This window comes from Schistocerca serialis, chromosome 8 (assembly GCF_023864345.2).
Source record: "Schistocerca serialis cubense isolate TAMUIC-IGC-003099 chromosome 8, iqSchSeri2.2, whole genome shotgun sequence".
NCBI lineage: Eukaryota > Metazoa > Arthropoda > Insecta > Orthoptera > Acrididae > Schistocerca > Schistocerca serialis.
In genome coordinates this window covers 170,065,903-170,089,708 of record NC_064645.1, presented here as the reverse complement: position 1 = coordinate 170,089,708, position 23,806 = coordinate 170,065,903, and the positions used below count along the sequence as shown (strand labels likewise).

Sequence of the window (23,806 nt, the reverse complement as noted above, 5' to 3'; positions counted from 1 at the left end):
AGACCAACCGTGAATACGAGATCAGTGACTTAAAAACTGCCCTGCCTCATTCGGTTACTTCCTGTTGTACAATGTCTCTTGAGTTTCGCGAGAAAAGACTCGTCCTTTTTCCAAGGTTTCCCGCTTAGGTTTTTCGAACTTTTCCGCTACACTATCATAATGAGTTCACCGTCCCGTTACGATCTTAGCAGCGCACGTCTGACTTTGTTCCATGTCTTGTATGAGATTTCATTCACACATTCACTGGATTTCCCCAGAACCCTTCCAACAAAAAAATTAAGCTTTGCATTCTCCTTGCTTAACGCTGAGTTTACGCTGTCATTCCAGTTCATATGGCTTATTTACAGTACCTCTAATATTCATTCATTATTCGTTATCGTGTGTTTATCCACATGTAGAGAGAGCTGCTTTTCAGTAAACCAAGGGAAAATTTTTTCAGTCTTTCTAGTAAGACAGTATGTTTGGGAGTAGACCACGATGTAGTACAGTGTTGAAGACTTTCAGGACCGGAAATCGAGGAAGACAGTACAGTGTGTACATAAAAGACTGTCCCAGTTATAAAGGTTCATAATGTCATCTGTGAGCGTTGTAGAGTTAGAGAGTAACTGAAACGGTTTAGGTAAGCATGTGCGAGCACTCTTTGTTGTTTTCCCGCTTGCAGCTCCACATATACTCCTGAGCGTAAAGCGTTCGTGTTCTGACGTTTGCCAAGAGTGAACCTGTGATTTCAGGTCAATGTGCAAAGTTTCGTTTAAAGTTCAGTTTTGATCCTCTATGTTTCCCACATAGAGGATCAAAACTGAACTTTAAACGAAACTTTGCACAGTGACCTGAAATCACAGGTTCACTCTTGGCAAACGTCAGAACACTTCTTGATAGTGTGTTGTTTGGTGAGACAACTTTCCATCTAAATGGGGAGGGAAATACCCACAACGTTCGTATAGGGTAAGTCTGGATGAGTTGGACTATTTTTTTTCTTCGGCATAAAATTTGTGTATTTTTCTACTTTTTTGACTTCCAGGAGCCTATTCTTATAGTGCCACATAAACTTGGGTACTGTATGTTATTGAGGCGCTGCCACTTAAAGTACAAGATACGTGCTAAAATGAAAATATTTGAGTGCCCCATCTGACCCTCAGGTGTATGTGTGAGATGGACCGTCTACTGGGAGAGATGGGCCATCCCATGACTATGTATGAAGAAGAATCAGTTAAAATTTCATATTTTTGTTTAGAAAATGTAATTAATACACACTTATGGTATTAAATATTTTAGTCCAAAATAATTTTATCTTGACTGAACACTGACTTTTCTAATGATTGTTGGTTTTGTTGAAGCATCAGCCCCCCCCTCTCTCTCTCTCTCTCTCTCTCTCTCTCTCTCTCTCTCTCTCTCTCTCTCTCTCTCTCATCTCAGCAGTTACACTTATTAGTTAATACCAAATCTTGACCATCGTGAACAGGCATCACAGTGAATCCAATCGAAATTTTTATTAGTTTCGTAACAGATTTGACCACATTCATCCTCATTTAGTTCACAACGTTATTTTCGTAATCTTCTACAGTGTCTGCACCTGATGAAGACGGTGAGCCATTTGCTATATTTTTCTTATTGAGCTTCTTCAGTCGGCTTTTCTCTTCACTTTTCTGGTGATCTTTTTGTGGCTTTTTCTGTTTCTTTTCTTATTCCTCCTTTTCTATACAGTTTCAATATTTTCAGCAGAGTTTAGGCCTTTGGATACAGATGCTGCATTCCTCTCAAAATTCATTGTTTCATCAGTAGAAGGAACAGGTAATGTTTCTTCCAATAGTTTTATCTGTGATGGCTTAGGAATAGTCAGTTGTGATGAAGTGGTAATCTTGAAAATTTTAGGTTTGGTAGGAGTGGAGTCCGAAGCTGTACCAGTGAAGGAATTTGACTTGTGCAGATAATCTTGTTGGTGTGCTTGGGATCAGTAGGTCTTTTGATGAGCTTCGAACTGTTGTGTACAAGATTCTGCTCTTCCATTTCGTGACACAGACATATCTTCCGACAAATAAGCATGGTCTGAGGAACGATCCTCTTCAGTGGGATTATTACACATGCCTTGAAGCTAAATTTAATTGTGCTTCATCTCTCTTACATTAATACAAGTGGTCCCTCTCTCGCTAATAACACCGGTCCATCTGTCCCGACTGTCTGGGAGAGATGAACCACCCCGACTAAGCAGCAAAATCGGTGGCCATTTGTGGCTAGTTTTATGCCTACACATTTGCCAAGCTCTCAGAAAAACCTGCATCAATATTGTGCAAACGAAGCCGTATACTAAAAGTACGTAAATTCACCATAACACTCTCCGGCTTACCAGAACAGAGAATGCCATTCTTCTCCACAACTAACACGAAAATGACAGTTGCATTCCTGCAACACATTTGTACACAAAATAGCTTTCTTGCAAGTAGCTGGAGCTGCTCTCCAGCGCGCATTTGTGAAATACACCGCCTGCCCTCTCACCCACTGGTCCAACTTTACCCTACTTATCCTATAGGGTCAGTATATCCCCATGAACTTGTAGAATATCAAACAGATTCCCCGAAATCAAGTGTTTTCTGTGCTGTGTCCAGACGTAAACTGTGCAGACCATTTTTTTGGCTGAAGCTACCGAAACATGGGTGGCTGATCAGTATATATTGGAAGAATGGCTCTGTCTCCAATTGGAAGGTAAACCTGAAAACTTCATTTGGTAGCAAAATGGACCCCCTCCCAATTGGCATCTCTTTATAAGAGAGTGGTTGAACGTTGAGGTCCCTGAGCGATGGTTTGGTCTTGATGTCAAGTACGACAGAGTTCTTTCGCGCTTGCCTCAACGTTCACCTGACCTCACGCCATGCTATTTTTTCCTGTGTGACTTTATAAAAGATCGTGTCTATATTCCGCCACTACCTAATGATTGGCTGGAGCTGAGATACAAAATTGAAGAGGCTTTTTCTTCCATTAATCCGTACTTCAGGGGGAAAAATTGGTTTTCATGTTGGGTGTGTACTGTATTCTTAAGGTGCACATACTGAACATTTGTAACAAAAACTATATCAGTTTTCCTTCAACTTGCATGATTTGTTGTAAATAATCTAAAACACGATGGTGTAGGCTAATTATACCGCTGAAACTACAACATTGCTTTATGGACAGCCTGTATAACTGTTGACGTCAGCTACTGTTTGTAACATATCGTGTATGAACAAAGCGTTTCACACGCTTGGTTTTTCCTAATCCATGCAGATCAGTTGAGAAAAGAACATACTTTCAGTAACATACTGACTGGCATCCGTCTGTCCTGCAAATAGTTTTATCCCTTTTTCTTTCTTAAATCCCAGTGGACACGTATCTCTAGAAAGTCACGTTTGTAACTACTTCCAGGAATCGACGTCAGTTGTTTGATCATACAGTACTAAGTCTTTCTGCCTATTTACAGAGTGCGTTCCATAAGTAATGCGACCAATTTTTTTCTGACGCAACGTTACACCACAGCCTGTTGTAACCGGCTGGGCTAAGTGGAGGGGGGTGTTAGCTTCAAAACGCTCTTTGTCTCATTCGGCTGCGAACTGCCGGAGAGTCAGAACGTACGTTTCCGTCAACCCCGTTTTGAGTTTATGTAACACCACGCAATGGATCATACTGTAGAGCAACGGTACGCTATCAAATTTTGCATTAAACTTGGGAAGTCCGCCACCGAAACGTTTCCATTACTTCAGCATGCATTTGGGAATGACTGCTTGTGCAAATCACAAGTTTTCCGATGGCACAAGTCGTTCATGGAGGGCCGAGAGGAGATCACCGACGAACCTCGCAGTGGACGACCATCAACCACACGAGTCGACGAAAATATGACGCGTGTGCTCGATTGTTTGAGCTCCGTCAGACGGCTGAGCCTTCGATTAATAGCACAAACTCGAAACACGTCAAAAACAACCGTTTTCCGCATTGTGACCGAAGATCTGAACATGAGAAAGGTGTGTGCCAAACTCGTCCCAAAACCGATGAACACAAGCACATGCGAGTACTTTGGTGCCGAGAAATGTTGGAAATGTGTGAAAATGATCCTCATTTTTTAAACGCAGTTATCACTGGTGATGAGTCGTGGATTTTTGAGTACGACCCTGAGGCAAAAAGGCGTAGTTCAGAGTAGCACACTCCATCGTCGCCCTGTCCCAAGAAGGCACGCATGAGCAAGTCCACGATCAAAACCATGCTCATTGTCTTCTTTCACATCAGAGGCATTGTCCACCACGAATTCGTACCTACAGGGAATACAGTGAACTCAGCTTTCTACTTGGAAGCGCTCAATAGACTGAAAAGGAGGGTCTGGCGCTGCCGAAGCGACATCAAGGACACGTGGAAAGTTCACCACGACAACGCGCCGAGTCACAGCGCCTTCATTGTCAACGACTTCCTGGCCAGGACCAAGACCCCATTGGTTCCCCAGCCTCCCTAGAGTCCTGACCTGGCTCCCACTGACTTTTTTTTGTTTCCTCGGTTAAAAGGAGTCATGAAAGGAAAACATTGGGACACGATTGAAAGCATCCAGGCGCATGTTACATCAGCTCTAAAGGACATTCCGGAAAAGGCATTCCAGGATGCCTTCCAGCATGGAAACACCGCCTCCAGAAGTTTATCGACGCAAGAGGGTGCTATTTTGAAAACTTTTATTATTTGTACGAATATATTCAATAAATGATTTTTTATAAATTTGGTCGCATTACTTATGGAATGCAGCTTGTATGTGCGTTTCTTTACGGTGGGGGGTTGCGGCCCATCTCTGCACCGAAAATCAATTTTTGGAGGTCTTCCTGGATTTCGCTACAGTTTTCGGGCGGTGGGACTTCTCTATATACAACAGCATTATCCGCGACTATCGCCTTTTAACTTCAACAGATTATTATTACACCATAAGAAGTGACGGTCCCAAAACACTCGCTCGACGAGGTACATCAGAAGCTATCGTGGCATCTAACGTTTTTCTCCGCATTAAAAAACAGTGTAGTATTTTTAGATATTTCCGAAGCTAAACGTCAAGGACCCATCGCGCTGTTACAGAAATGTATAAACTGATCAGCCATATCATCATCACAGACCTACTATCGATATAAACCCGTGCGGGTGATAGCCGCGCCACCTGACAGGAAATGGCTGCTAATCAGACACACGGACGGGGTATATAGTATCAATGAGCGTGTTGTCCGTGGGTGGAATGGGAAATCCGTGCGATGTATCTGAGTCTGACCGAGGGCAGATTGTGATGGTTCGGAGGCTCGGCGGGAGCGTTTCTGAAACTGCACGACTTGTCGGGTGTCGAGGAGTGCTGTGGTGAGAGTTTTCAACGCGTGGCGAAACCAAGGTGAAACCACATCCAGTCTTCGGGGGGTTGGGCAGCGACCCCCCATTACAGATGTCGGACGTCGCAGGCTGGATAGACTGGTAAAACAGGACAGGCGGCGAACTGTGGCTGAACTAACATCAGAGTTTAATTCTGGACAGAGTGCAGGTGTGTCTGAACATACAGTGTACCGAACACTCATAACGATGGGCCTCTGCAGCCGATGACCCATGCATGCGCCACTCTTAACACGACGACATCGACATCTACAACTACGACTGTAATGGGCACGTGACCATCTGCACCGGACGTTGGCGCAGTGGCAGAGCATTACATGGTCTGATGAATCCCCATACCTTCATCATCATGCCGATGAGAAGGCGCGAATATGTCGTCTTCCAGGGGAACAGCTCATTGACAGCTGTACTACAGGACGGAGACAAGAAGGCAGCGGCTGCAGTATGCTCTGGGGAACATTCATGTCCGCATCCATGGGTCCAGGGGAACTTGTGCAAGGCACCAGATGGCCACCAAAGAGAATCGTACATTGGGTGCAGACGTCGTACAGCCCTTCATGATCATCATGTTACCCGACGACAGTGACATTTTTCAACAACGTAATGCGCCATGTCCTAAGGCCAGGAGTGTGATGGAATGGTTCGAGGAACACAGTGGCGCGTTCCAATTGAAGTGCTGGCCCCCCAACATGCCAGATCTGAACCCGATCGAACACATGCGGGATGTGATTGAACACGGCGTCAGAGCCCGTCGCCCCACTTCCCGGAATTTACGGAAATAAGGTGACGTGTGTGTGTGTGTGTGTGTGTGTGTGTGTGTGTGTGTGTGTGTGTGTGTGTGTGTGTGTGTGTATGTGTGTGTGCAGATGTCGTGCCAACTCCCTCCAGCAACCTACCAAGGCCTGGTTGCTTCCATGCGACGACGCGTCGCCGCTGTTATCCGTGCCAGAGGCAGACATGCTGGTTGTTAGGTAGACGGTCGTAATGTTCTGGCTGATCAATGTATACGTGAGTGGTATCTTTTCTGTCGCACATGTCCGACTGTACAAACACCACTCACATATAGACATTCACGAATATGTGAGGAAACATCATTCGTAGAAAAAATGTTTAGTACTCGCGGCTTGTAAATTGCATACCTTCAGTGCTCCAAATTTTAAGAAAACAAATTGTCTAGTATAGCTATGAGTACTTGTTCAGTACAGCAGATGTGTGTCGCAGTAGCAAAAATGAACAAGAGCTCATAGTTTTTAAGGTATGCGTTTAGGCACACTTTCATTGGACTTTTTTGCTTCGAATGATCGTTACTGTCATATCCCCGAATATCGACCGTTCCTTCTGGGACATTCTGTATAAAACTGTCACTTTCCGAAAGTCAAAAAACACAGTATAAACCTGGACGCTGTTATCTGGTGTCTTTTAGACCTTACGGACAATCAGAGCGTGCAGAATTTCACAGGATTGCTGATTCTGATATTTGCCTTGATTCCTACATAAATCTTGGATCTCAAAAAGAACATAGTATTAACCCCTGCAGTAAAAAAACGAACTGCCCCCAGAGTCATCGGACGACTATTTCAGCCTGCTGTGCAACGTTAGCGGACAGGACCATGTGTGACTGTGCAACTGCAATTGGGCTTGATAAGCAGTCAGAATGAGTCAGCTCTCTCGAAGCCCCGAGCTGAAGTCGGAGACTTATTTATAGGGTTCGGGACTTGGCAGGCGCTCAGTTATCACTCTGTCCTGACGCAACACTGAAGCGACACAGTCAACAAGTCCTGGGTAGCATTAGTCATGTTTTCCTGTAGCAGACGGACACATCCTCCCGATGGTGTGCCAGCTATTACACCTTTGCTCGTGGCGCGCTCTTCCGCCAGACGAAACATTTCCAACAGAGAGCATACTACATTCGTGCAACGAATGCTACAAGTGGATCGCATCACAGTCAAGCATTAGCCTGCGTCTTGAACGATTTTACGCATTCTCAGTCCACGCGTCTATCGTACATCTGACAGTCTGTAGCAACCAATGTTAGTTTAATAGTAGTTCATGATGCATATGCCAGGAGTCCAAATCTCCATCCGACCTTCCTAATATACACTGTCTTTAGTTTCCGCAACCCACCTTAGGCGATTACTGCTGTGGTTCATTAACAAAATAGGTACCGATTTCTTTCACCAGACTTGTCTTATCCTTGCTTATGACCCGCCTTCAATAGCTTCTTCGTTGACATTGTCTTGGACTTTGCTTACCTTCATTCTCTTAGAAATCTCGTATTCCACTATTGTCTCTACTGTGAGACCACTGAATCATATTTTTTACTTACGGAAGTCTTCTCACGCTGTTCTTACTTGGCAGACATCAGGTGGAGTTCGAAATCGGGGAAGCCATATGGCTGGAATTCTATGATGCGTGCCCTCATTTTTATTTTCCTTGCAATTTCGGGAAACGTCCATAGAAATACGAGAGCTTCGATCTTCTTCGAAGCAAACACGAGTTCTGATTTGTTCTAGATCAACGAGTCGTTAAAAACGAAATTTAAAAGATGGTGGAATCAAGACCACGGTATTGCACCAATTTACTGTTGTTTATTTTTATTTTTTTTTAATAGAATGCTACAGAGGAGGTAAGTGTCGGACACATGTGTAAATGTGCAGTTCTACATTCTGTTCGTTTAGAAGTCGCCCAGAGTAACGAAGAGTTTGAGCAAACAATTTGAAAGGCCGTAAGAATGGCACCTCTCATCGACACACCGCAGAAGGTATTCTTTTGTCACTATACAGCACATCAAACATTTACTTTTCATAACAACATCCTTTATGCGTATTAATGTCAACAAAAGAAACAACAAATATCACAATCATTGTACTAAATTTACAACACAATCTTAAAGTAACATCGATTTTAGATTACCTTCTGTTGGTAATTATTTTATTGCTACAATTAACATCAACCATGGCAACGCGGTTAGTGATCCCATTCTAGAGGAAAAACGAATCACCGTTTGTAATTTAATATAAAACGTTGGCAGACACTCTATCAAGATGTATTTTAGCAGGTCCCTGAAACTTTCGCCTGATAAAAATTTTCTCGTTTTCTCTAATGTGCGACCCTCGTATTTGATGTTTACTGCTATTATAAAATGCAGTCACTCTTTACCGTGCCCCAGAACTGTACACGTAATCGACGGCTTGCTCTGCAACTAAGAGACCTGAGGACGTTATAAAATGGACCGAAACCGGTAATCATTGTAAACACAACTGTGACGCTAGACTGAAATAAAACAGTAATTGTTACTGGTACATATCTCCATCTTGACATGCCAGACTGAAACAGAGTACACTCGTTAACTGCTTCAATTTTAGTGGCTCCGCTGGAGAACGGTAATGACCTGAAGATGTACTAGGATCTTGGCAAATGTTACTGGGGAGACAAAAGAGGGCAGTTGTTCCTTGTATTGCTTGGGATTCGAAGTGCTTCAAGGATGATATGGTCGTGGAGAAATGGAAAAGTGTGTATCGTTTAGCTGGCATAATGATCATTATATAAAGAACATAAGCTCAGCTGGAAAGAGACGGTGAAATAAATTGATCGTATTTACCTTCAAGGAATTTTTCTATCTTTAGACCAGGGCCGGCCAGAAATTCTGCACGCGTGCGGTGCTCCCGCACACGTGCAATTTCCGGGTCACAGTGTGCACGCCGCAGCCGTCAGCGTTCATGTAGTGCATGTTTCTACCCACAGACGTCGCTTTATCCACTTGCTGGGAGACACTGTACCGGCACATTCTAGTGCTCTTTCCACAGCTTGGAAGCCAACCATGGGAAGGTATTTCGCGTATTAAACATTTAAAATACTGTCACAGTCTACTCATTGAGACGTCTACTTTTATGTCAACAGCTTAACCCAGTAAGACAAGTAATACAGTTAACAACGGTGGGTTTTTATTAAGACAGCTTGACTGACGGCACGTAAATACGCGTAATGTTTTTGATCTAGTATTTAAGAAAGAGAGCAGTTAGAGATTTCCAACGAACTTTATTCATGATTTCAAATAACATTAAACTAATGCAAGGTTTCCTATAACTAATTCTCGGTGCCCTTAGTTACACCCACTTAATTTCTGTCTCACTGACCTCTGAACAGAATGATAACCGTTGACTTCTCGATGATCACCTGTTATTTCAATACCATTATTGCTATGTCTCTCATCAGTTACGTCTGAAATCTGCATAATAACCGACAATTAGATGAATGTTATGTTTTATCGACTTCAGCTGAGCGTAGCTCTCCACACATTAAAAAAAAAACCTAAATGTAAGTATACATTGGAACAATTGGTTTAATGACCAACTTTCCTGATAATAATGTAGCATTGAGCAGAATGAGGCAATAATGAGGCAATAATGCACAGTTAGTAAACAATAATTTTTAATTATGAAAGGAATAAATCCAAACACGTTTATCAATGGTCATGAGAAATGATAACCGATTTGATGTGTCTCATCCATTTTCTTAAGGACATTTAATTTTGCTTGCCTTCTTCACTGTTGAGTACACTACACTCGTCTTTGTGATATGTATTGTAGTGTCTTTCAATTTAAAACTTACGCTGGCCGGCTATTATTCGGCGGCACAGCAAACGTTGTGAGTTTTCAGCAACGGCTACAAAAAAGAATTGCATTTCCCAGTCATTTTTAAACGAAGTCCTTTGCTTTTTCACAGTACTTGCAATTTCTCAGTACTTCTCTGTTAAGGTTACGGTTACCAGGGGTAAACGAGGCTGGGTATGTTGCGCTCTTGCTTGTACCACATAAACTGGGAAGTGGAGCCGCCGCCGTTCATTTAGCACACATGTCTAATAACAGATGTCGCTGTCGCACATGTGCGTCACTTCCGCACGTCTGCACACTGTGCAGCGTTTGGCCGGCCCTGCTTTAGATTCATCTCATTTTTAGCAACTATAAAATATTTACTACAGGAAGATCATACGGGTATAAAGGGCATTCAAATGGAAACGAGACAAACGAAAAATTAAGGAAACTGTTCATTATTTCAAAAGTATTCGCCGTAGCTGTTAATATATTTATCCCTCTGTTAATACAAGAGCATCAATGTCTTCATAGCAAAAAGTTTGCGGTTGTCTAAGGAACCACGATTGTCTCCGAAGCAAATCGACAGCCACGGATCTCAATCTACGGGGCTCCAAAAATATAAAAGTCGCATGGGGAGGGATCGGAGTGTATAGAGTGTGTGCAAGTGCTTCCCAGCTAAACTTCTGCTGCTAGTCCGAACAGTCTTGGCAATCATGGGTACAATCATGGGTACAATCATGGTTCCGTAGGCAACCCCAAACCTTTCTCTACGAAGACTTTAACGCCCTTGTCCCACAGTAGGATAAATGTATTAACAGTTATGGCGATTACTTTTGACGTAATAAACAGTTTATGTACTTTTTGCCGTCCGCCTCGTTTCCATTTGACTGCTCATTCTATTTACACTCAGCTTTCTCGCGAAGTAATTCGAGCGCCCGTTTGTAAGTTATTCTGTACGATTCACGCAATACTGATTATGCTGTAGAGGACCACAAACAGAGTAATTTGAGATAAGTAACGTTTGTCCGGAAACGATTGTCTAAGGCGATACGAAGTCTTGGATTAGCAGTACGCGCTGCATCGACGTTGGTGCCGCTGCTTCGTGCAACATTACATGTTCATCTGTGAAGTGCCCTTGATAGTTTTGCTATGTGATTAAATGAAGTCGTTTGTCCTTGAAACAAACAAATAAATAAATAAAAAACTGAAGAGCAACTGTTCCGTATGGCCCTTGCTGCTTGTCTTATTGTACAAAAGACAAGAGGAATATTTAGAGGCAATGGCACACTTCTAAGCGTCCTTGTGATAGGAACATTGAGATTTAGCGATAACAGACATTGCCTGCAGGAGAAAAAGCGACTGTGCAATTTTTTTCAGGACAGCCACAAGTCGCACTCGGTACTTTTTATGGACGTGTTTAGCTCAGTCTATCAAAAACGTTGTCAGAAATTGTGGAATTTGCAGTTTTTGTCGATGCCCTCGTGAAATTGGGCGAAACCGATCCATAGAAATATTTAGTGCGGCTTGTGACTGTCTTGAAAAGCAGAATAGTGAGACCATTACTGTTTTCTCTCCAAGTACTTTTAGTTTCGGATCCTCTGCCATTTATATAATTTCGACCATGCATCTTTGCAACAACCTGTAGAGTCGAATGGCCCACATTACTCAATAAGCCCAATCAGTTTTTTGCATTGATATAGCAGACGTGTTAAATCATCTGTTACTTAACAAAATGCCAGCTTTCCTTTTATTTAAAGCATTTGAAATGGGTACCTGAGGAAATAAAACTCGTTGCTGCTTTAACGTACCAACACACACAACTCCCAATTTGTTATGAGTAAAATAGAGTTTACTGCTGTGAGTATAAGTTACACCATTTAATAGATGGGAAATGGCACTCCAACGCAAAAGTGTGTGGTTGTGTATCCAAAATTCTCCCGCTTAAAGTAAACCGTGCGTTGAAGTCGGCGTGTTTCTTTGCGTTTTGTCTTCAATTTCAAAAGGCCTTGAATATTTTAGTTGGCGCAGCTGTGAATTAAAATTATAAATGTATTATTACTTTTTTAAAAGAAAGTTATTACGGCAGTACAAAATATAATAAAAACTTTGAATTGTTTCATGTGAGAAGCAGAAAATTTTAAAATTGCCACTAATTCGAATAAGGACAGATCTCGCGAAGATGGTATTCAGTAATTTCACTTTAATTTCGCGATGTACTTCAGAGACTAAGACAGTAAAAGAGATCATACTTCAATACATATAGGATAATTGCTAGTATTACTAATTTTTCTTCCTTAAAGGTTTCGTTAGCAATAAATAAATGATTTGTAATATTGAATACCAGTCTTATATTTTTATCAAGATTCAAGATTCCACTTTAAATGTTGGCTACTGATGATTTTTTAAATTTATTTTCTGTTGTTTCTGCACATTGCAACACTGCTAATCCGAACTGTTGGGACAGGATTTCGGATTTTGCTTGGTGTGACGTAACGCATTCGACGTGACTTCCACCTAAAGCAAAAGCTTACGCTTGTGCAAAATACGAAACTACACAGCGATACTTATTTCTTGGTAAAATATTATCGTTTCCTATCCAGTTTGTGATGTTTTTTAACTTATTTGTATCTGCTTTAGTGAGATAAGAGCACCTTTATGGTATCAACTGAAATGGGCAAGTGTGTTGAAGTTATGGCTGAGATAATGCACTCGTATTCTGGAGAAGCAAGATTCAATTTCTCGTCATACCACTGCCCGTTTTTGCTCTAAATCTCTTAAAGTGAATCCCTTTAGTAAGGTCACGATTGACTTCATCGAAATGAATTTAATGAGCACTGACTGTCAGTCATGTGAGCCTTCTTGCTTTCTCGTTCTTTTCAGTTAAGATCCACTAAAGACAACTCATCCCACATGTCATGCCAGTGTGTGTCATTAGCATGATTTGTTTTGTTCTTTCTTTTGCATTTTGTCGTTCCCCCATTACCGGCATAGTACTTTCATTAGCTTGATTTTGACATAAAGCACTATATATATGTAGGGACTGAAATCGTACCAAACGATCAACCAAGTGAAGCGAAACTGTTGTAATGGGGTGGGGTGTTCGGTAGGTTCGTTGGGCAAAAGCAGGCTTAACTGACTCTATAAACTACTGGCGAATGTGTTCCAAAACTCTCTGGAACAGTCCCTCACTCCCCCCCCCCCCCCCCTCGCAATAGTTGGGCAGTGTTTGCAAAACATTTTCTCTCTTTAGTGTCTTGTTTGCAAGCACTGGAGCATGCTAATGTGAAATTGTTGCTCATTTCTACAACACTTTCTTTTTTCTCATTGACTCCTCTGTGTGCGTCGCCTAAGCGTACTTAACTGTCGAAGATGGCACGCTTGTTTGCCCCCCCTCCCCCCTCCACACACACACACACACACACACACACACACACACACACACACACACACAAATTTAACCAAGCTTTAGCACGTTGGGTGCTGGGAGCAGATATAAGGTTGGGTGGGTTGTTTGGTGGGTTGGGGGGTTGGAGATGTAAGGGACTCCTGCCTCCCATATACACTGTCGTGGCCAGCAGAGGTGAGTATGAAGGTAAAGATCACTCTCACGATTTTATACAACCTAAACTGAAATCGTGTGTTTTCAAATTACGGACAATTTAATTGGATAATTTTGCGGGGGATACCGACAGTGAGCGAATAAGGCAGTAGAAGTAGGGCGGTATTGACGTATTTCCGCTCATGCCAACCTGTTCGCATTAGCGTTTTACATGTACTACTATACAACGCTAATGCTAGCAGTGTTCTTTGGGTACTCGGGTTTGTATGAACGGAAATTCGTCAATCCCGCCCTGCTTCTACTGCCTTATTCGCTCGCTCCCAGCATCCCCCGCAAAAAGTGTCCATTAAATTGTCCGTATAGCGCGAACTCCATTTTGGTATAATCCTTCCAGATTTCACTTCCCGCCTCGCCGGTAGTAGACTTACGAGTAGCACAGGCGCCAGTCTATTTAGCTCGATTGTCGTACATTTTGGTGAACAAATAAGATGGCCCGCATCTCGTGGTCGTGCGGTAGCGTTCTCGCTTCCCACGCCCGGGTTCCCGGGTTCGATTCCCGGCGGGGTCAGGGATTTTCTCTGCCTCGTGATGGCTGGGTGTTGTGTGCTGTCCTTAGGTTAGTTAGGTTTAAGTAGTTCTAAGTTCTAGGGGACTTATGACCATAGATGTTAAGTCCCATAGTGCTCAGAGCCATTTGAACCATTTGAACCAAATAAGATGAAAGAGTTTGACGGTTGTGTTGCTTTGTTGTTGCAGGGCGTCCCGTATGTTGGGGAGCTGCCGGTGGTGCTACAGCCGGGACGCATGGTACTGGTGCAAGGTCGAGTCACTCCAAACGCCATCAGGTGTGTACTCACAACAGCACTCACATTACTTCTGTTACTTATATCTGCTATCCTCACCGAAGGAGTCTTTCCTTATGTTCCGTAATTTTTCAAATCTTTATTAAGATTATGTATATTGGCATACGCTAATGCTCGAAAACATCGTCACAACCTGCTTACGGGGATTGGTTCGTGAACACAAGGCGGTAACAGACGTTTTCGGAATAATGTGATACATGAATCTCAGCTTTTCGTGTCTCACTTTTTTTAAAAAATTACATACCGTATTGCAAGTGAAACAAAACGTGTTCATTGTTTATGTACAGCCTATCTCGAAATAAAAGCAAAGTAGGAGCTTCATTTTTTCTAAAAGTTCTGTACACTACTCTGTTTAAGGCAGATTTTTAAAAAGTTCATAAATATTAACAATTTTTTGATAATGATTATAAAAAAATTCAGTTATTAACTTACAGTTTTTCTGTAAAGTATTTAATTTTCAAATTTGAGTTATTAGAATAGTTTACGTTTTAGGTTACGTCTTTTTTAAGACAATACATAAAATTTCAGCCGTCCCTCTTTAATAGTTTTCAATCAGTGTGTACCACAACATCAAAAAAAGTGCACTTCCGGGAAATTAATGTCAAAGCTTGTTTCTTTGCCTACCCTGCATAACACTAATGCATCCCAGGTCCGTATTGTTCTTGCTTCTGGTGGTGTTCTCCCTCCCACTCCTTTTTCAGGCTACTACTTGTTGTTCTTGCTTCTTTGACGGCTGCCAGCACTGATTTCTGTGCTTCGATGAATCACCTGCGGTCAGTGGCAACTGAACTGCTTCGCATATTTGGTTCGCCAGCCAACTCCCAACAATTCAATAGCCTTCAATCTCAACCCTGCACCGTCACTGAAACGTATCACCCAACTTTCAAAGAGCTTAGTCCTACCAGCACAATTATTGGTATCAGTTCCAATTTACAGTTGTTAAAACTCTGATTTTGGTTTTGAGTTCTACCGGGTGGTTATAAGCAAAGCGCACCTGCTCACGGACATCCAGTGCGGAGTGTAATTACCGTATGATAGCGAAACTTAGTAGATATGCTATTGGGTTAAAGTGGAGCCGATTTGCGCTGGAAACAAATAAGTTCCAGTTTTGGCCACCAGGTGCAAATTTGGTACTGTACGGCATCTCGCTGACGTCTCTGGTGCTCCCGTTGGACAAACTGTGTAAGGGGCGGTAAATAATAAAATCGATATTATGCCTTTCTCACTTGTCTGACCGTTTCTGCCGACGCCTCTTTCTTAATCCATTACATACGGAAATATTTATTTACTTCTTTCTTGCATTCACAGCGCAGAATTTCACCTGGTGGCCAAAATAGAAACTAAATTTTTTCTAGTGTAAATCGGTTCCGCTTTATAGATTTAGAATATCTACAAAGTTTCACTGTCACACTAGAACTACAGCCCACACTGGACTTCTATGAGTTAGCTGCACTTTAATTACAATTGCTCGGTACCGTGTAGTTACTTCTCTAATTATCTTGTGTAACTAGGGCATTTGAGACTAAAAAGTCATGAATAAGAAACAAACGAGCACAAAATTCTGTTTTTAACAGATCTGTGTGCACGACTTGGGAGTGTCGTCATGTTTGCAGACACTCTTAAATTCCTCTAATTTTGGAGCTTTCTTTAGTACAATTTCCCCAAAGTAAACTTCTTCCAATGCAGAAAACTGTAGAGAATTTTTAAGACCAAAATTCAAAAATCGATTTTTGACACTTATCCGTGTACTAATCCCCTAAAAAGCATGTTTGTCCACCTTTGGAATGCAATACAGCATTCGTGGCGTGCATTCGACAAGGCCGTGGTGGGCTTTAAGAGGTGTGTGACACTGATGTCTACGCACAGGTCACGCATTTCCCGCCGGCCGGAGTAGCCGTGCGGTTCTAGGCGCTACAGTCTGGAGCCGAGCGACCTCTACGGTCGCAGGTTCGAATCCTGCCTCGGGCATGGATGTGTGTGATGTCCTTAGATTAGTTAGGTTCAATTAGTTCTAAGTTCTAGGCGACTGATGACCTCAGAAGTTAAGTCGCATAGTGCTCAGAGCATAGTGCTCAGAGCCATTTGAACCAACGCATTTCCCGTAAATTACGGACCGGTGGCCTTCGGGTGCCGAGGTAGCACCCGATAGTAATGCAAATGTCTTCCACCGCGTCCAGATGGGGTGAATTTGGTGGGTAGATATCAACGTGAATTCACCGTCGAGCTCCTCAAACAGTGTATCAAGATGCTGTACTGTGACACTGGGAAATACTCAGCTAGAAGACACCATCGTCGTCTAGTAAAACAAGCGTGAAGGTATGCGGGTGGTCCGTAAATACACGTAGCTCGCAGCTGTCATGCTGTGTTAGATTACGATATACAAACGGTTCTAGGAAAGTTTTGCAATGCGACTTTATTTAATTTTTTCGAAGTAATTTTCGCCACATTGAATACACCTCTCCTTTTTAAAAACCAATTCTCCTAAGTTTCTGTAGGAAGTAAGGCATATTCGTTGTCCCTCAGGAGCTACTCATCACCTGAAAACTGAACTCCTCTCAGCTTCATTTTCGCATGCGGAAACAGTGCAAAGTCACAAGGAGCAATGTCTGGACTGTAAGGAAGGTGCTCAAGAAGTTTCAGCCCTGTACCCCGCAAATATTCAGTGCATTCTTTGGCGTGGTGTGGAGCGTTGTCGTCATGGAGGAATTAAGTATCATCATTATTGATATCGGTCGCAGGGTTTTCAAAGATTGGATGACGACTCTGGGCAGGCACTGCTTAATGTACCGTTTAGCTGTGACTGTCTTGTGTGTGTACAAAACAACACGGTCCACAACTCCACTCGATTCGAAGAAAAAGTTTTCATTTACTTCTTTACTGGTCAGGATTTTCTGGCAGCTACAGGTGTGTCGCCATCTCCAAAAACCCAAACTTTGTTTTGAGTCTTAGTTGGCACGTCGTAATAATTGTGTATTGTGTATGAAACCGGGTACCTGGAAACGACAGAGAGGCTTCGTCCCGCTGTAGCCCTCTGGTTCACAACCCGACAACAGGCGACAGCAGTCCACCCGTCCCACCGCGAACCCAGGTTTATTGTGCGGTTCGGCCCCCAGTAGACCTCCCCCCCCCCCTTTCCCCTACTGGGAATGTTTCGTAACAGACGAGTATAACCCCAAATGTTTTTGTGGTAGAGTAATTATGCTGTACGGCCAGCATCTCGTGGTCGTGCGGTAGCGTTCTCGCTTCCCACGCCCGGGTTCCCGGGTTCGATTCCCGGCGGGGTCAGGGATTTTCTCTGCCTCGTGATGGCTGGGTGTTGTGTGCTGTCCTTAGGTTAGTTAGGTTTAAGTAGTTCTAAGTTCTAGGGGACTGATGACCATAGATGTTAAGTCCCATAGTGCTCAGAGCCATTTGAACCATTTTTTTATGCTGTACGCGTACGTGGTGACAGTGTTTGCCCAGCAATCGCAGACATAGGGTAACTGAGGCAGAATTAGGGGAACCAGCTTGCATTCGGCAACAAGGCAGACGGAAAACCTCCGTAAAAACTATCCACAGGCTGGTCGGCACATCGGACATAGACACCAATTCGCCGGGCGGATTTGTGCCGGGGACCGGCATGCCTTCCCGCCTGGGAAGCAACGCCCTAGACCGCGCGGTTAGGCGGGCGGGCACGTCATAATAATACAGCCAAGTCTCCTCACCTGTCACAATGTTATTCACATACTGAGATTGTCTCTTAGAAAACTTCTTTAACATCTCCCGGCACCAAGTCACAAACCGTATCATCTGCTCTTCAGCCTATGTGGCGCCCAGAGACAACAAAGTTTCTTTACTTGCAAATGATCATGCAAAATCGAACTGCTGGTGCATTTAGCCCTAAGGTATCGTCTGTCTGCTTATGGGTCACTCGCCAGTCTTCGTCTAGCATTCTCCTCGCAGCATCAACTTTTCCTTCTTCCCGTCCTCTCGACGTCCTCCAGATGGAAATTTCCTCTGTGGAATTTTGTATGCCACCTGAATATAGTTGTGCCGTGTGGATACACATTACCCAGCGCAAGAGTCATTCCTTCAAAGCACTGGTCTATGTTTAAACCACGCGCGGAGCTGTACCGCAAAACTGCCCGAATCTCACTTCGTGATGACGATGCCATAGCAAGGACTTCTAACCAACCCTGCTGGTGAGCGACTGCGCCCACAGACTTGGCACAGCGGCTACAATGTTAGTATGAAGAATTCTCGGAACTCAGCAACAACCAACCTCCAGCGACTCAACGTTACGTCGTATTGCAAAACTTTACTAGTACCCTTTGCACGCCCCCATAGAGGTCCAGGTGAACAGATGAAAGCCTGCGATAGCATAAGCTGCCCCCCCCCCCTCCCCCCACGCACCAGACTGCGTCTATCGCGCAGTGCATGTTTCGAGCAGCCTGTCGCCTTCTCCTGGTCTCACCACCTTCCTGCCACCTTCCATAGAGGGTAGCTTCGTAACAGCCGACTAATGTCACCGTTTCCGAGATGCTCATTCCCAGGCACTGGACCACAACAATCTTCCCTTCGTCAAAGTCGCTGTCTGTGAACTTAATCAGTTGCGGCCACTATCAGCGTTAGAATGATTCCCCATTCGCTTCGTATCTGCTTGCATACCTGACATACCGCACCTTGCGCCTGCAAGGCCACATGAAGCATTGACTGTCGACGAGGTCAGTGGCCATGATGTTTCGCCTCATCATTGTTTAAGAAGTCTGTACTTGCTCACACAACTGTTTCGTGCTCGCCCGCGGAAGTAAATATATGTTCGCGCTCACCGTCATAAGTAATGTATGAGTGAATTGTAACACATTAAAAATACATTTAAATTATTTGAATACAATCTCTATATCGTATGTAAGTTCTATATATTTTATTGGGTAATCAGTTTCGGCCATTTATCAGGCAAACAAGAGTATCGCATATTGCAACCGCATGAGAAATGAATTTAGTCATAGAACTAAAATATAATAAACGGATGGTACACCCTTGGGGATAGCAGGGACTTGTGGCGTGGAGCATGGCCGCTCTGGAGGCGTGGGGCACTGCTGAGTAGAGGTGTCACTCAGCTAACTTTATAGCGAAAGCTTCGCTCACCGCCTCGCAATCAAAGCTACCAGTAGCCATTCGTAGAGAACCGTTACTGTAATCTGCCAGAGCTGTTTGTAAATGTATATTATTATAAGTTAGTCATAGAAAAAACACAGAAAAATAATTAAGGATAATTTGAATATACATATACCTGTAGAGGACAGTATATACTGAAATGAGCCAGAGTCATTGCGGGAAACGTTCTGTTCTATCTAAGAACAGTTGATAATGCTCGTCTTTTATGTATTATCATAACATCCTTAACTGTTTTTTCTAAGACTTTAATTGATAACAACATACCTTTACAAACAATTCCTGCACGTTGCACTACCGGTTCTCTACAATTGGCTGTTGATGACGTTATGTAGGACTCCTTCTGCCACCAAAGGTATATAAGCTATTTGTTTTCTGTTGTTTTACTTTTAAGATTGTATTCATTCCTCGACGACTTACAGGATGCGATACTCTTGTTTACAGAGTAAAACAAAAGGTCTATGATGGTCTGACAAATGATCGAAACAGGTCACCAAATAAAATATACACAATTTACATGGGACCTAGACTGTTTTATTAAAATAATGTTAATATGCTGTAATTTTATCGATCTGTGTTTTCCTAAGGACAGTGTTGCAAGGAAATTTTAAGCATTAAAAATATCAGCATACATGACATATGACCCCTCTGCATCCACTGTACAAAAGGTGACCCTGAAGCAGTAAATGCTTACCGCTCGTTGTTAAGAACTTAGCTGTAGCAGCAAGAATGAATGATTTGCTCGCCGAAAACCGAAAATAAATGAACAAAGTTACCCAGTTGTCGGTAACTAGTAGTATCGAAGGAGAATATTAACATCAAAAGAACTATACACATGCCAAAATGAGCTGAAGATCTGTCAAGGAGGCAACTTTTAGATTGACACGAGAAAGTTGTTGCTCTGTGTGGAAAAGGGCTAGGAGCTTGAAAATGATACGCCTGCTACGAGCTCAAAAGTTTGAGTTTAAACTCTGTTATCAACAGCTGGAAATGTTGTATCAGTCAATCTGAAGATATCGAACAGAATAGAAGAGCTACACATAGGGGGTTGAACAAAATTCCGAGTTTCTTCAGTACTGGCGCTTGAAAATTAGTAAATAGGCTTTCAGGAGTAACAGCATCTTTCTTCAAGCGTCTGCATATCCGTAACGCTGTCTCGTGTGTCGGACTAATCTTCTATCATTCGTGTTGCCCTTCTAATTATAAGTTCAGTATTCCCTTTTACGCTTGTCTGATATGGATCCCATGAAATCGAGCAATTTCTAGGATGGGTCGCACGCATTGGCGTCCGTAGATATTCGTCTAAAGTACCCCAACAACTAAATTTGAGAGAAAGTATACCAAACTTACTGTGCCTCAAACTACTGATCTACCCACTACTTTCGAGGACGATTACTTTTATGGCTAAACGCTAAGCACATTTCAGTAGTATATGCAAATATAGGTATGGAGCTATATTTTGGTTCAAAGATCTGAAATTACATCCTCATTGGAGTAAAACCAGGTTATCCAACTAGTTATGAAATACAGCTAGAAAATATTCGCAAAAATTGTTTTTGTTGTTTACTGCAATAATACCCGGTCCAGTCTCACAAATGTGACCATCGCCTTTGTTAGACGTCAACGTGCAATAACTACGCACAGACGGTAAGTGGCATTACTAGCAGGGAGGATATAAAGCGTGTCGGGAGATGCGGAAAACAGTGCAGTCGTTGTATTGTGGAAACGAAGCGATTTATCTGACTTCCAAAAGGGCATGACCATTAGCTTTCGGGCCGACGGTGAAAGCATTTACGAAGCGGCTAAATGTGTAAACTGTTTGCAAGCCGCTGTGGCTAAAGCATACCGCGCATGCAAAATGGCGCTAGCCAAAACCGGCGCCGAGGGAACTGTGGTCCACTATGGGGGTAGATGACAGGGATGAACGAAGGCTGCGGAGATGTGTACTGGTGAATAGACGTGCAGCTGTTGAGTAGGTGACCGCCCAGAAGAACCAATGGACTACCACCAGTGCTTCCTCGACCGTGCAGCTAACACTGCTGCATATGGGCCTCCGCAGCAAACCGCTGTGCATCGGCAAAGAAGGCTGGAAATACGAGTAGCACACCGATACAGCAAATGGACGTTCACTGAGAGGCGAGAGGCGCGTGGGAGGCGTGAAAAGTCTGAAAAACACCCTGCAACTGTTGTGGTCTGGGAATGTTTTCGTAACATTCCATGTGCGGTCTCGTCAGTCCGGAAGGCGCTATACATCAACATAAGTATGCATCTAGCCTTGGTGGCCATGCCCACCCCTACATGTAGTTTTTTTTTTTTTTTCTCGGCACGATGGCATGTGGCAGCAGTACAATGCAACGTGCCGAAGAGCTCGCAGTGTGCGTGCCTTTAAAACATAACGAAAATCTGTGGGACTGTCTCGATAGGGCTGTTGGCGCCATGGACACACAACCGAGAAACCTAGCGCAGCTTGCCAAGGCACTGCAGTCGGCGCGGCTGCACATCCCTGTCGGTGTCTTCCAAAACCTCATTGACATTCGTCCTGCACGTCTCGCAGTGGTCTGCACTGCAAAAGTTGGTTATTCAGAGTTTTGACACGTGGCCATATTAATGTGACTGGACAGTGATTTGCCTGACACTGAAACTGAAAACTCTCGAATAAAGATAAGGTATAATGATTAATAAAATCCTGTTGGATATAAAAAATAACTAACAACAAATGCTACGTTAATGCTTGTCGAAGATTAGAAACAAACAATGAACTAAAAAACGCTTTACCAGCCTTGATGGAATCTATAGCACTTCCTTTGCATACAGAACTTCACGTATGATCACATCAATGGATTCATTACATTACCTTCATGCATTCTGTTTCCTCAATCTTAACTGTCATAACTAAAGTGAAAAAAAATTTGTTTTCAAAGCTACACCTTTCGGAATGCTACGGTAAAGTGTATCCCAGGACCAGTGTAATACTAGATGAACGAGGATTTTGAACTGCGTCAGGTCTGTGTCTTTTAACCGTTCTCCTTGTTCGCTGTCCGTCTTAGTCCCTTCACTGCATGTGTTCCTGTTTTTATGCGTTTGGGCGCTGATGACCACGCTGTTTAGCGCCCGTAAACCTCAAACACACACACACACACACACACATACACACACACACACACACACACACACACACACACACACACACACACACACACACAAGCCGACAGAATCTACTGGTGACAGCCTACGACGGACCCAAGGCAGTTCTCGTGTATTCAGTTAGTCACATTATTGTACAGCCATGCCAAATGAAATGTAGGATTCGCATCTCTATGAGTGCACGTGGCGTTGAGTTGCAACCGCTAGAATCTGAGAAGGTCCCAGTTCTTGGAGCGGACGTCTTTTCGACTTTGAATTTTCACACTATATTTTGTTTTTTCGAATGATATATTAGCTGTTTTCTCGAGAGTCCACTGCAATAACTCTGTCCTGGAAAACCGAGTGTATTCTCAGAAACACAACAAAGATCTCCTTCGTCCGCAGACAAAGGGTTGTGATTCTGTTGTCCAGAGATGAGAGGGGGCTATATAAAGGAACTGAGGACGAATGACTGAGCCGTATACTGCTGCCATGAATGAATGTGTTGTGTTGGGAACTGGCATCGGAATCTGCGAGACAGTGCGTTGGACTAGGCCCTTTCTGCAGCTCGACAGTTTCTGTACTAGTAAACGACAGGTAAAAAATGAGGATACTATTTCGGCGTGCCTCTGTAAAAAGCGCAAATCCGTCATGACTACAGAAAAACACCGAACCTGCTGCTGCAACGAGGAATCATGTCACAGTATTTCTCGGTGATGATGGAGTGGGAAAGACGTGAGCCTGAAGTATTAAAAACAGGCTACCGTCTGTCAAACTATTTGATACCCTGGACATGTTGGGATCCCAGGGAATGAACATGCCAAAGGCTTGGCAAAGCTGGCTACCAGGATACCACTTTTGGAAAGGGGGTGCCAGAACTGGACCTTCGGTCGACTCTGTTGGAAGTCTGGTACTCGAAATGGTTCGCCCTGGACTTCCCAAACAAACTTAGGGCAATAGAGGAGACCACGACCACGTGGCAATCTTCCCTTCGCACTTCTCGCAGGGAATCCATTTCCTTTGTCAAACGCTCACCTTACCCCCTCTCACTTCCATTCTACATCTTGATTTTCTCTCAGTCGTATTGTATCTTGCTTAGAATCGGGCTTCCCAGGATTTGCCCATTGTACTCTCCTTCCGAG

At 43.3% G+C, this 23,806-nt stretch overlaps 1 protein-coding gene across 1 annotated transcript in view; it reads left to right on the top strand.

Moving 5' to 3' along the window:
* The window catches only part of LOC126416365 (galectin-6-like), a 483,119-nt gene that overhangs the window by 397,779 nt on the left and 61,534 nt on the right, over window positions 1-23,806 (top strand). Inside the window, exon 3 of the mRNA XM_050084045.1 lies at window positions 14,281-14,369. Within this exon, the coding sequence (XP_049940002.1) occupies window positions 14,281-14,369 (89 nt within the window). The remainder of the gene's footprint in view (window positions 1-14,280; window positions 14,370-23,806) is intronic.